This window comes from Morone saxatilis, unplaced genomic scaffold (genome assembly GCF_004916995.1).
Source record: "Morone saxatilis isolate NCDOM2014 unplaced genomic scaffold, NCSU_SB_2.0 Contig2, whole genome shotgun sequence".
In the NCBI taxonomy this organism is placed as follows: Eukaryota; Metazoa; Chordata; class Actinopteri; family Moronidae; genus Morone; species Morone saxatilis.
In genome coordinates, this window is record NW_023339762.1 from 25964608 (window position 1) to 25977777 (window position 13170).

Below are 13170 nucleotides of genomic sequence, written 5' to 3' on the forward strand. Positions count from 1 at the left end.
ATATATATATATATATATGTGGTTGATTTTTCAGCATAGATTAGCTTAGCATATAGCATATGGTGACCCTAAAACTGTTTTTCACAGCTTGTGAGCCTGTTTACACTGTTTTTGAGTGTTCAGCTTTAGCACAGGAGTTTCCTTTGTGTGTGTGTGTGTTGATATAGGGGGGTTGTTGAGTTCCTGCTGTTCTGACTTTGATGTTTGATCTCTGAGGTCGGAGAAAACACTGATCCTGTTCTGAACATCAGATGAAACAAAGGTTCACTAACATGTGACAACAGCCCACTGAGTTAATACACAACACACAGCCTTTAAAGTCTGGGTGAAATAAAACCCTTTAAGATCACATCCTTAGTTATATTGTTCCCCAATTTAACAATTTATGACGAAAACATTCACAAAAACTTAATTTCTTTGTGTTTTTATATCAAAATCTAATCATTGTGTCTTCCTGTAAAACAAAATGTGACACGTTTTATTTCAGGTCTATATCCTGAAGTTTGACGATAACAAATCACAGAGACACTTAAAGAGGACAAAAGTAGAATGAACAATGGAACAAACTTATAACGTTTTTACAGAAATACAAACATTAACGTTATTTTCATTATAAAATACAGTCTCATGTTTCCCATCATGCTCTGCTCGTTGGGTTTGATGAAGACCAGCAGACTCGGCTCTGTTTGTGTTGGACCGGTCTGAACTGAGCTGTAATATTTAACTCCTGAACCGAGACAGCGACGAGGAAAACTTCCTCTGAATGAAAATCACCTCAGACTTCTTCTTCTTCTTCTTTCAGATCACAGAGAGAACGGAGTCGCTGAACCGCTCGCTGAAGAAAAGGTGAATATCTTCATCAATATCCTGATCAATACTGATCACTATGTGATTTTGTTTGTTTTGTTTTTAATTGTAACAGGTGAAAATGATTTGGGCTTAATTTAGAAAAAATTACACCAAAGTTCAGCTTAAATAACGGAATATAAAACTGTATAAAAAACATTATGCAGTTAGCCAGAAAGCTCACGTACGACTCACATAAGAACTGATTAGTGTTTGGTTTAAAGGTCAAAGTTCAAGGTCACTGTGACCTCATGTCCGTCTCAAGAACGCCACATAGACTTCAGGATGAGTGAAGGTCAACTTCACTATGACATCATAATGTCCTGGGAAAACTTTTCTCTTTTGGCTGTTATTAAACAACATAACTCAGGAACAGAAGCGAAGATCGTGACCATATTTCACCGTCGGTCGGACGCCGAACTGTTGACACTCTGGGCTCACAGGTCAAAGGTCAGGTGGCTTTAAAATAGGTTTTTAGATTTTTAGTCATAATTTAGGAGCAACTTGAGATTCCACACATGTTGAAGGAAGCAGCTCATAAAAACGTGTCGATAAAAACGTCTGAGCGCTCCAACTTTTGTGACATCATCAGGTGGCTCTTAAAAAGTGGGCGTCGCCCTCAGACGTGTTGAAACGGCGGCTTCAGATGATGAGTGAGGTTTTCCCGCCACCTGGCTGGGAAGGAATGACATCATCCAGCAGCAGGAGCTCGTGTCTGAGGTCGAGTTATATCACGTGACTTCTCCTGGTTTTCATTTTAGTTTTAAATAAAAGTGAAAACATAATTCTTTACTATAAAACATTAAATTAGGAAAAAAATTTATGAAATTAGTTGTTTTATTGGTTCATATGAACAGAAATTTCACAGATTTTACACTGTAAGATGAAATAAAATCAGAATCAACATTATTTTTTAACAACAAATTTATTTGGGTTCAGAAACAATAAATATAAAATAGAAATTTACAATTAAAAAAAGTAAAATACTGTAAATCTGTTTATGTTCTCTGTATAAAGAATATCTGCAAAAACAATAATCCAAAGATTTGATGTAGAGACTTTAACGTCAATATTTAAAGAATGTAACTATATATTATTAAAATTACAAACACAAAGAGTAACACAGATTTATTTTAAGTCCTAGTGAAGAAAAACAAAAACATCAGGCTCAATTTAGGAGAAATGAAATTTTTTTTTAATATACTTGCATAAAAGTCAAGAAGTTTTTATTCACATTGTAATATTTGATATAAGATGATAATGTAAACGGTATGTAGGTAAAATAATAATAATAATAATAATAATAATGTGTGAAACCTTTAAAGTGATTTAAGGTGGAATTAAAGTTAAATAAAGAAAGTAAATAATCTGGTTGTGTTTTGTTTTTATCAGTAACAGTTTTAAGAAGACGCAGCCGCTCGTCCTGCTGCCGAAGATCGACGACAAGATGGAGCAGTACGCCCACGCCGTGGAGGTCAGCACACACACACACACACTAAAACACAGTAACACACCTGTGACTCATCCGGCGTTCAGGACAACTTCAGCCTTATTGTCTCACTTGATTCACACCTGTTACACCGTCAGCTGTTCTCAGTCTGAGCACAGCGCCACCCGGAGGCCGTAGGGATCATTACAGCCAACAGGTGGAAAGAAAGAAAACAAACAACTTCAGTAAATATAGAAACTATCATTTTTACACAAACCAATGAGGTTTAGAGTTTAGGCATCAAAATGTGCTCAGGAAATGTGGAAATCAGCCTTAATACATCATGTATGTTTACATTTGTCCAGCAACATTAAAGTTTATTCACACATTGATCAACTATTCATTTATACAGCACCTGGTACGGAAGTCCAAAGCTGCCAGTATTTTTTTTTATAGCATTATCCCACTTTTCCCATAGCCAGTTGGCTAAGATTAAAATATTGTTTATTCACACATCGATTAACTTTATTATACAGAAGTCCAAAGATGCCAATTAGCCGATTATTTTTCTGTTTGTGTGCACATGATGCAGCAAAATGTTTTAGAAAATATTCTTAAGATAAACTAATTTGTAGTCTGAAACAAGTTGAAATATTCTTGCTGCGTTGGCCATATTTTATCACTTTAAAAAAATATACGGAAGCCATGAGATGGAAAATGAAAAAATCATAAACACAGGAGAGAAAACAAATTAAATCAGACTTAGAAAATATACCACAGGATTTTTTTTCCTCACTTGCCACTCAGGGCTTCTGTAGAAATTATGTTTTTAGGTCTAAAAAGAAATTACATGATAAAATTAAGATTTAATTCTAATTGTATCATTAATATATAATACGTTTTACACAACAGAAGTGTGTAGTTACTTTCTGTCCAATCAGAACATTATGAGGTTGTCATATGACCACATTACTGCACACTAACACTCGGTTGTTGTGGTTGTTGTGGTGCAGAACTCCCAGGAGGCCCGGACAGTGAAGGCATCACTGACCGACCTGCCCAGCTCACCCGAGGTCGTCGCCTCCAAGAAAAACCTGTTTGAGGCCGGAGACGCCTGGAGCCACCAGAGTCCCACCAAGGGAGCGACCTGCAAGGTGAGAACGCCTCCTCAGAGGGTTAAAGATGTCCGACTGTGGCGATAAAGTATCTCAGCATTAACTATTCGTACTTTCTCTGCATCAGGACACTGAGGGGTTGAAGGTGGGCGTGGCCAACCTGATCACTCAGTGGGTGAAGGGTCCGTCCGACGGCGGCAGGCTGTCGGCCGGCAGACCGGCGGTAAGTCGCCAACGTTTAAATCTTAATGCCAAAACAAAACTCTCTAAAGCTTTTGTTTGGTTTTACAGAAGCTATTTTACGTCCAATTAATGTCATTTTCTTATAAAAACAAACAAGAACTTACAGAAGGAATCTAAAGTGTGTGTTGTGATGTGTTCAGGTGCAGCTTGAAAAAGTTTGTTATGTGAGGTTTCCCTCTTGTGGAGAAACAGTATACAACAATGAACAAAACAGCTTCTTCATTTGCTGTGAAGAATTTATTTTAATTGGAAAAATATTAAATAAAGTGAAAAGATAATTAATAGAATTTTTTTAAATTCAATTTAAGTGTTTTTTATTGAGTTTTTAATGTTTTTACATGTTGCTGCTTTCCAATAAAAGTGAATATTTTAAACTTTGTGAAAGCAAAGCTCCTTTCACAAAATGCTGGAACTATATTTTGACCTCAGCGTATCCATCCGCCCACTGTGACGACACAGAAAGCTGCACAGACATCAGACTGTTGTTCAACTAGAAATAGTTCCAGCACCTAACTCACCCTGAAACCACAAACTGTAAACAAACAAACAAACAAACAAACAAACAAACAACGTGTTAATTAGTGAATTTTAGAGATGCTGATTGGTGCATTTATGAACACAGTGGAGCCAGGCTAGCTGTTTCCTCCTGCTTCCAGTCTTTATGCTAAGCTAAGCTAACCACATCCTGATTGACTAAACATATTTTACAAAAATGTTACTTTAAATATTTGTTCCTTTTAAAACTGACCATGTTTGTATTGATTATTGATTGATTTGTCAGGATGTGAAGCCTGGAGATGTGATGCAGAAGAAGAACATGTGGGAGGTGATTGTAGACTCATCAGGTCGACCCGGACAAAGAGCCAAAGTGAGCACAAATACACAGATCTGTGAATTAAACCATTATTATTGAAAACATATGAAATAGTAAAGTTAATAAAAACAACATTTTACTGTAAAATGTGACAGGATGATTAAACTTTGTCGTTTTCTCTCTTCAGGGTTCAGCTGCCAGTAAAAAGTACAAATTTGTCATCACTGGTCACGGAAAGTACGAGAAAATCCCCGTGGATGACGAGGACGGCGAGTTCACTAACGGAAAGTCTGGTAAGAAGAAAGAAAGTTTAATTCATACATTAAAATCCTTTAAAAAAAACATTTGTCCTTCTACCTTATTAAAAATTACGCAAACGTGTTCGTCACTTTAATGAAAGGAAGAAGGTGATCGAGGTTTTTGCTCGACTGTTATTGGAGCACAGAGCAAAAAGGGGGCGGGGCTTAAGAAAGGGTCAGTTCCCTTTTCTTGTAAATAAAAAGTGTTCAAACATTAAAAACACAGTAAAGTCAATGAGGGAAACTGCACATTTATTCTGAGAGAATCACAGAAAATCTACATTTAATCCAGCACACGCATTAGAAATCATTAGAAAGAACAATAGAAAACAAACATTCAGAAATAAAACTAGAAGAATAAACTTTGGATTGGCTGTTTGTGTCTCTCGACCTTTGACCCCACGGTTCACTATCCCACCGTCCTCCATCATGGCGGACGCTGCTCTTCATTGTTCTTCTCTAACAACTTACAGAAGCTTTTAGCTCAGCGGCTATCTTGAAGTCACAATGAAATCAAACATTTCGTTGGCGGCTAATTGATCATTTTAAACGTACTTATTACTGATATTGTTGTTATTAATGTCGACCACCAGATTAGATTCCCCTTGAAATCAATGAAACGAGGCATCAGAAAAACTACCGCTTCATGACTTCTTGACTTGAGTTCATTGTTGTTGCTTTAACTTGTTTATGCTAAACCGTAGCTGTTAAAATAGTGCACATTTAGTGTCCCACAGCGGAACAAAACAGCAGTTTCGCTACTTGTGGATGTGACTATAAGTATAAATGCCGCTTTTATCTTTTAACCAACTTCAAAATGTGGTTAAGTACAGGAAAAGGAGGAAGTTGCCCGAGGTTCCAAAAAGGGGGCGGGACTCTTTATGTCGTACGTACAACCCGATCTCACTCCCAACTCGTCAAATACTGCAGCTTGTGTCAGTACTTTACTCTCCGCCTCCGAATCCCAAATATAACGCTCTAGGTTTCCCTCAGGCGCCATTTCTGGACGCGCCCTCCGTCAAAGTCATGTGACGTAGAATAAATAGCGAGAAGAAAGATGGTGGAATGAATGTTTGTGTCCCGTTTGAGACCAAAAACGTGTTTGAAGTGTGTTCACGTACATTACATAAGATACATTTCATACTAAAGTTACGTGTCAGGTACGTAATTTACGACCTTTTCCTGATCCTAAGCAAGCAGGTAAACTTAACGAAACTACACAGTTTTTGTTATTGGTGACTTAACCGAACATGTTATTGTTGCTAACTTGACCGCAGAGCTCTGCGCGTCCAGAAATGGCGCCTGAGGGAAACTTACAGCGTCTTACGAAAGGACAAAAAGAGGCTTTCAAAGAAACTGAAACTCAATATTAGGAAGATCTGATGGGTGTTTTCCCTTTAATTGAAATAAATATGCTTAATTAAAATGTTGTTTCGTTGTGACTTTAAGACGGTTCAATCACAAAACACGACCCATCTACAGCCTAAAAAGATCGTGTTACACTCTACGTACACATCCATTATCTAGTGAGAGGTCTCACCCTGAGGCAAGTAGCACCATTTTGAATAAAACTGGATATTTGAATGATCATCACATAAGAGAAACAGAATTTTCACATGTGATTTGTCTTAAAATCATTAAGTTTTTCAATTCTATCCATAAAAATACAAATATTTATATGAAATATCTGTAAATTATCCACTAGAAGCAACTTTCAAGCATAAATAACTAAATCTAAATAATAATCACAGTCTCGGTTTCACAGACAGATTTCCTTTACAAGAACCAAATGTTTTAAACTCTATATTTAATCTATATTTAATGTGAACATGTGCTGAGAGAAACAAATGAGAAGCTCCGAAATTACTTAAAACATAAACGCTTTAATCCGATGTGACGTCTGAATGACTTTAAGACAAATGTAACTCTCGCTTTTCCAGCTAAAACCACAAATACAAACATCCAGACAACCAGTCACGCAAAAGAAAAGCAACACAAAGCTTTTTGTCAAGTATAAAGTTCAAGCCGAGTTTTCTACATTTGTTAAACACAGAGACTAAGAATCCAGACCTGTACATTATTTCTGTTGCTAAGATTTCTACACCTGTACATTAAACATATAGTCATAACTTTTTTTTTCTTTACATTTTCGTCTTGGCACTTTATATTATATATATTATAGTAGTTTAAGTAGCAGTGAACCCCCTTGCCTTTCTGTTAAAGTCTTTTGGTTCCTCGTCTTTACCTTTCCGCCCAATCAGACCCATTTCAAAAACTGTTGATATTTTCGTCACCGGCCTCGAGGCTGCCTCTTTGAGCCTTTTCGCGTCAAACTTTGGACTAAAGAGCAGCACTGGCAGCCGGAACGCAAACGAAGGTATCTCTTTCATCTCGTCTATCGTCTCTTCCGTCTTCTCCTCCTCGCTTTTGTTCAACTCGATCTGGTGCATGATGTTCTCTTTGGTGGAGAACATCTGGAAGAGGACGGCGTCCCACATTTTCAGTGCCTTGGGAGCGTCTTTGCTTTGGTTCTCGTCCTGAGGGTCAGAAGCGTCGCCGGCCTTCTCGTCTGCCTTTTTCACCTCGCTCTGGTCCTGCTCGGTGGTCTCCTTCTGAGAGCCGATCTCTGGAAACTTGGGCTCCTCCTGCTCCACCACCATGTGCTTCTTGAGTCGGGACCAACCGCTTAATTTAGATTTCATCCCCTTCGGCTTTTGAATGGCTTTAAGAAGTGGCTCGGCTGCTGGTAGGGATTCATCACCTTCTTTTTTCTCAGGTGCAGGTTTGTCTTTTCCTTTGTCTTCACTTCCTGTTGACTCAACAGCAGACGCCTTAACAGGCAAAGCAGGCGCTGCGGTGGTTGTCTTTGAGGCTTCGGCTTTAGTCTTGGTGGCAGCTGCAGGTTTCACCAGCTCTTTTTGATCTGACACGACAGCCAATTTCTGCTCAGCAGTCTGGACTTTATCTTTGCCTAAAAGTTTTCTCACTGCCTTCAAAGGATCCTGGTCGTCACCTTTGGGCAGAGGATGTTTGACTTCAGGAGTTTTCGTCTTTGGTTTGGCAACTTCTTGAACTTTAGTTTCAACCTTCTGTTTCTCAGGAGCTTTTACCACCACTGTTGGAGGTTTAACCTTTGGTGTTTCTCGAATCACAGTTTTATCTTCTTTTGCTGCAACCTGACTGGACATTGTACTTGTCTCTTGTGTTCCTGGGGTGTCAGATGCTTGCGAAACAATAATAATCGGGATCGAGGGCATGGCAGCAACCTTGTCATCTTTCAGATGGGGTTTATCAATGTCTTTGAGGCTTTCTTTGACTTTGGACACCTCTGCTGTAGATTCCCCCTTCGTAGACGGTTCTTGGATGGGTGTTTTACATTCTGCTGATTCCTCTTTTGCAACCTCTTCTTCAGTTTGTGTCTTAGAACTGATGATACCAAATGCTGGAGAGAACGTTTTGATTCCACCGTAAGCAGCATATTCAGCCGGTGTCAATCCGCGGTAGCCAGACTTTGGTTTTTGAGCCACTTGGGTTGGAGTTTTAGGTCTCTGAAAGGCTACAGGTGATACACCAGAAGGCGATGTCCCATATGTTGGTGTCTTTGGTCTTTTATAGCCAGGTGATGTGGTCATAAGTCTGGATGCCTCGTATGTTGGAGTCTTAGGCCTCTGATAGTCGTGAGAAGTCACTGCTGGTGGCTCAAATGTAGGCGCTTTGGAGAGCCTTTGAGAACCAGCTGGAGTAATTTGGGTCTTTTCTCTTGTCAAATCAGGCTCTGATTTTGACTTTGCTAAACTTTGTTGGATTGGTTTAGCTGCAGGCGTCAAGTCTAAATGAATGTCCCCATTCGGTATTGCTTCAGTAGGCTTCGGGTCAGTAGCCTTCACACTTTGTGGAACAGATGAACCACTCGTAGGAGAAACTGTTTTGGGCGTTCTTGACCTCTCTGGCTCTACTGTGATTGGCGATACCGCAAACAAGAGAGGATTGGGTCTTGAGATTTCAAACACGGGCGTAGCAGCCCGACCTTTAAGGTAGGCCGGAGTTCTAGGCCGACCTGCTGAAGCTCTTGATTGGAACTCATAAGTTGGTGTTGTTGTAACACTCTGGAGGGATTCAGGATGTTGGAGTATCTCTTTTACGTGTCAGGAGATCGTTGGAGTAGTCTCTTTTTACTTGCATGATGTTGAGTAGCTCTTGTGTTAACTCAGGAGTGTTTGGAGTGCCTCTTCTAACTTCAATGTTGGATTGGCCTTGTAGACTTCAGATGTTGATAGCTCGTTGTTTAACTTCAGATGTTGGAGTTGCTCTTTTAACTTCAGATGTTGGAGTTGCTCTTTTGACTTCAGATGCAGGAGTTGCGATTGCATTTATCTCTGCAGTTGGTGTAGTGCCTCTTTTAGGTTCTAAAGTCGGTGTTCTTCTCTGGGGATCCGTGCCCAACAAAGGAGTCAGATCTTGTTTTGTTTCTGTTGACGTTTTACTTTGTGGCGCTGTGCTGCCGATCGCAGTTAATCCAGCCGAGTCATACACCGGTGGGGTCCTGGACGTCTCGTAGTACGATGTGCTTGCCGTGTACATCCTAATCTGAGGGACGTCAAACATCGGTTTGGGCGATCTTGAAGGTTCGGTTGCTTTGAATGTTGGACGTGGACTTTTGGATTTGACGAGCGGGGTCAACACCGTAAGAGGACGAATCAAAGCTTGCCCCCCAGGTGCTTGATAAGGAGTCACACCTGGACTGTGTTTCGGCTGTGGGGTCGCTTCAGCACCTGCAGAAGGTCTTTCAGCAAATGTGCTAAATGCTGACTTTTTCACCTCAGCAGCTGGTACTGTTGCCTCAGATATTTTGGGTACCGCCAGCTGCGTGACTGGCCCCTGAGCTGGTGAGCCTCCAGAAAGGTGGGCCTGTGCAGAATATGAAGAAACTGTGGTGACATGCTGCGAGTAGGAGTACGACGGCATCGCCACCGTCTGAGGTGAGAACCTCGCTGCTCTGCCATAAGCTGCACGCTGCGGGTAAGGGGACGCCACATGTTGATAGAGCGGCCTGACGGTGAACCGTGGAGGCTGGTGGATGCTGTAGAGGATGAACGGTGTCTCTGGAGTCCTGGGAGGGGTTGAGTGGTCGCTGTGCTCGAGGTCGGGGCTTGCTTCGTTCACAGGGGAAAGGCTGGAGCGGAAAAGCGCGGCAGACTGCGATGCCTGAGCAGAGGCTTTTTTCTTGGCAGTTCTCTTGAGGAGTTTCTGAAGTCGAACGTTGTCCTTTCCGGGCTTGGGCAGCAGGGGTGGGGGGTACTGCTGGGAAAGCAGGCCCGGCTGGGTGACGGCACCGTAAACGACAGCCATGAGCGCTTCAGCACCCTGTGGAGAAAAATAAATGAAAGTTCAGAAAAGGGAAATTCATAGCAGGTTGGGATCAAAGTAGTATGAAAAGTCAGTAAAACTCTGTCTTTGTTCACTTTATCTCAGCTTTTCTTCCACATAATGCAACCCTGAATAATACCATTACAGATCTAACAGATCTTTCACTCGTCCTCTTTGACGATTTATCAGGGCGTCGCTGTTTATCTTAAAATATAGTACGATGATCCCCTATATTTAATATTGGTTTCAGTTCATCCAAACTAAAAAGTCTCAAATTTAAGTGGATGAAACTTTATTTAACTCTGCTGTTGGTTTATAATATAAAGACCACTTTATTATATGTGTATATTTAACATTTTCATGTCTTTTGCAGATTTATATGAAGATTACTGAGGAGGGTCGTTGTCTCTTCTTCATCTCACAAAAACATCATAAAGACATCGAACAGAAGCAGCAGTTATAGACTCAATATTTCAGCTCAAGTCCAACAAATTTCCTCATCAAATCTCTGCTTTTTATTCCCCGACATTGTTTCTATTATTGTGTATATATCTGACTGTGAGCTGTTTAATGTACTCTCCTGCTCCTGCAGTATTTAGGTGAATCATTCATAATGTGGTTGATCTTTGATGGTTGATGGTGTGTAGGAAAAGTTTACAATCACGTAGAATTAATGGTTTATGTGACGTTATCTGTTCTGCACTTGGCTGAAGATCTGACAGTTAAAGTGTAAACACTGAGTTTATCCAAGATGTACCTAAAGTCTCAACAACCTGATCTATACAATCAAATCCTTTATGTCTATCAGCTCTGTCTACTGTTTCACCTTTAATATCCATTCACTGAGATTCCTGATTGTATGTGTTTATAACCCCTTTTCTTAAATAAATTAAAATAATTTTCTACTTCTGCAGTGCCCTTTTATTTCATTGCTCGTGATTCACAGTCCCAGGATCAGTGGTTATCAACCTTTTTCCTTAAGGGAACTGACTATATTTTATATATATTCGATATTATATTCAGTGGATAACAATAAAGTACAATGAATCCAAACATTGAACACAGTAACTGAAGTTTAAGAGGTGTTAAAGCAGTTAGAAAACCCCACACACATATAATGGAGCTTTTTATAAATCATCCAGCTGAACTCTTCCTGGATGATGTTACCGCCTCACAGCTGATCCTGGAAACTCTGACTTGGCCTAATTTTAGTTTGGAGGCAGAGAAGAGGCCGAGCCAATCACCTGCTTCCCTTTTTTAAGACTCCTGGCGTTTTACAGGCTGCATCACTTTCTCCTAAAAAACAATAAATCAGAATGCTGTGGATGCGGATCAGACGGAGCCTCTGAAGCTTCAGACCAGCGTATAAAAACTGAATACAGATGATTTCATGTTGGCAGCTTTCTGTGTCTTTACAGCTGCTGTGGTTAACAAATGCAAAGTTTAAAGGTTCACTTATGATCCATGCTCAAAATGTATATGATATTTACACAAATCTGTACAAAAAAAATACAGTTTAAGGTCTAATTTTGGTAAGAAAATGTCTATTTGTGACTTTATAAACCTTATAATTATGTGTTAATATTATTACTTTGCTTATTACTCCCTGCCAACAGTAATTAGTTACACTACTACTTATATTACTTTACTGCTACTCCTCACAAAATTGGTAATTGTGTCCTTTCACTTCAAAATTTCAGACTTCCAACAAGCAATGTTTTTATTCTATTTTCTTTTATTTATCTAATTTTAATTTTAATTTTAATTTTATTTCTATGGTTTTTAGTCTGCTCTTATTATTGTATTATGTCTTTATTATTTTTATATTTATTTATATTTTGTGTATCACAGCTATTATTCTGTTTATTATTATTATTATTATTATTATTATTATTATATCTTCCAAGCTAGTGATTGGATTGGATTGTTGAATTTCAAATCAGTTGGTCAGTAACTGTAATATTATTACTCAAATAGTAATTAGTTACATTGCTTGTTACTAGGGAAAGTAATATTATTATAAGAAAACAAGACTGAAAGTCAGAAGTTACGATTGAGTCAGATACTCACATAAGGAAAGGTCATTAAAGTCAAAAACGTTCATCCTCTGAGGAGCTGGAATATGATTATAAAGATTTTATTTTGAAGTATAAGTGGAATATTTGTCCCTAATGATGGAAAGAGTCAACAAAAATCATTAGGATTCATCCTCTGGGGACCTTGAACTTCCACAACAAATATGATGTTGGCTCTAGAGTCTCAAACTGCAAGATTATTATTACTTTTTCTGGTTGTTTCATATTTGATTGAAACGGTTCGCTGCGAACAACAAAGATGATTTAAAACGATGATATAAAGATGAATAGAAACTCAGTATGATGTATGATTATGGTAATATTCTGCTTTCTTTAACGTTCAAGCGTTAAAGCCCGAAGCCAATTTGTGACCTCTGCTCTAGAGTAAAGCTCAAAATCAGCAGAATCCATAAATATTAAGTATTTGGATTAAAGTGACCGATATCTCTTTCCTCCTTTGAATCCCGAATCGGTCACATATCACCTTGTTGTGTTATTTTGGAACCGTGTGAGCTTTACAGGCTAAACTTTGCAGTGCAACTTTTGTCACGTCAGGATCCTCTCGTGTCTCTTCCCACATAAATAACATGCATATAGACGAGTATATATATCTGCTGAGGGTGAAAGTGAACAGCATGCGACCTTGTGACATCACAGCCCCATGACATCGGATATTGACTCTGAGAATACCCCAAATCGCACGAGAGGACAAAAATTTAGCACTAAAAGATGGATAAAGTTTGTTTTTTATTACCCAAAAAAGGTTATTTCTTTAAAAATAACTACACGGGCGACATTTGTGGCTTCAATTAGGACTTAAAATAAGAGTTGGATAAGTTTATGATGAGAGAGGATCACTGACATCAGTGCAAAACCAACTGTTTAATATCCTCAGTTTACTATGTGTGTCACCTCAGTGAAATGTAGGCCAGAGCTGGTTGTGTTTTAAAGCCTCCCTCCCTCCCTCCCCCATCCGACACCC

At 39.2% G+C, this 13170-nt stretch overlaps 2 protein-coding genes across 3 annotated transcripts in view; one reads left to right on the plus strand and one right to left on the minus strand.

Annotated features, from left to right (window-relative positions):
• Positions 1–11008, plus strand: part of lsp1a (lymphocyte specific protein 1 a) — a 24765-nt gene extending 13757 nt beyond the window's left edge. The window contains exons 7-13 of one of the 2 annotated variants that reach the window (XM_035664724.1): positions 803–846; positions 2239–2320; positions 3289–3429; positions 3518–3613; positions 4415–4501; positions 4635–4740; positions 10487–11008. In XM_035664724.1, the coding sequence (XP_035520617.1) occupies positions 803–846; positions 2239–2320; positions 3289–3429; positions 3518–3613; positions 4415–4501; positions 4635–4740; positions 10487–10506 (576 nt within the window). In that variant the 3' untranslated portion in view covers positions 10507–11008. Of the gene's footprint in view, positions 1–802; positions 847–2238; positions 2321–3288; positions 3430–3517; positions 3614–4414; positions 4502–4634; positions 7351–10486 lie in introns of those variants that run through there. The other variant, XM_035664723.1, reaches the window with a different exon arrangement.
• The window catches only part of prr33 (proline rich 33), a 5136-nt gene continuing 971 nt past the window's right edge, over positions 9006–13170 (minus strand). Inside the window, exon 3 of the mRNA XM_035664725.1 lies at positions 9006–10110. Within this exon, the coding sequence (XP_035520618.1) occupies positions 9010–10095 (1086 nt within the window). The 5' untranslated portion in view covers positions 10096–10110 and the 3' untranslated portion in view covers positions 9006–9009. The remainder of the gene's footprint in view (positions 10111–13170) is intronic.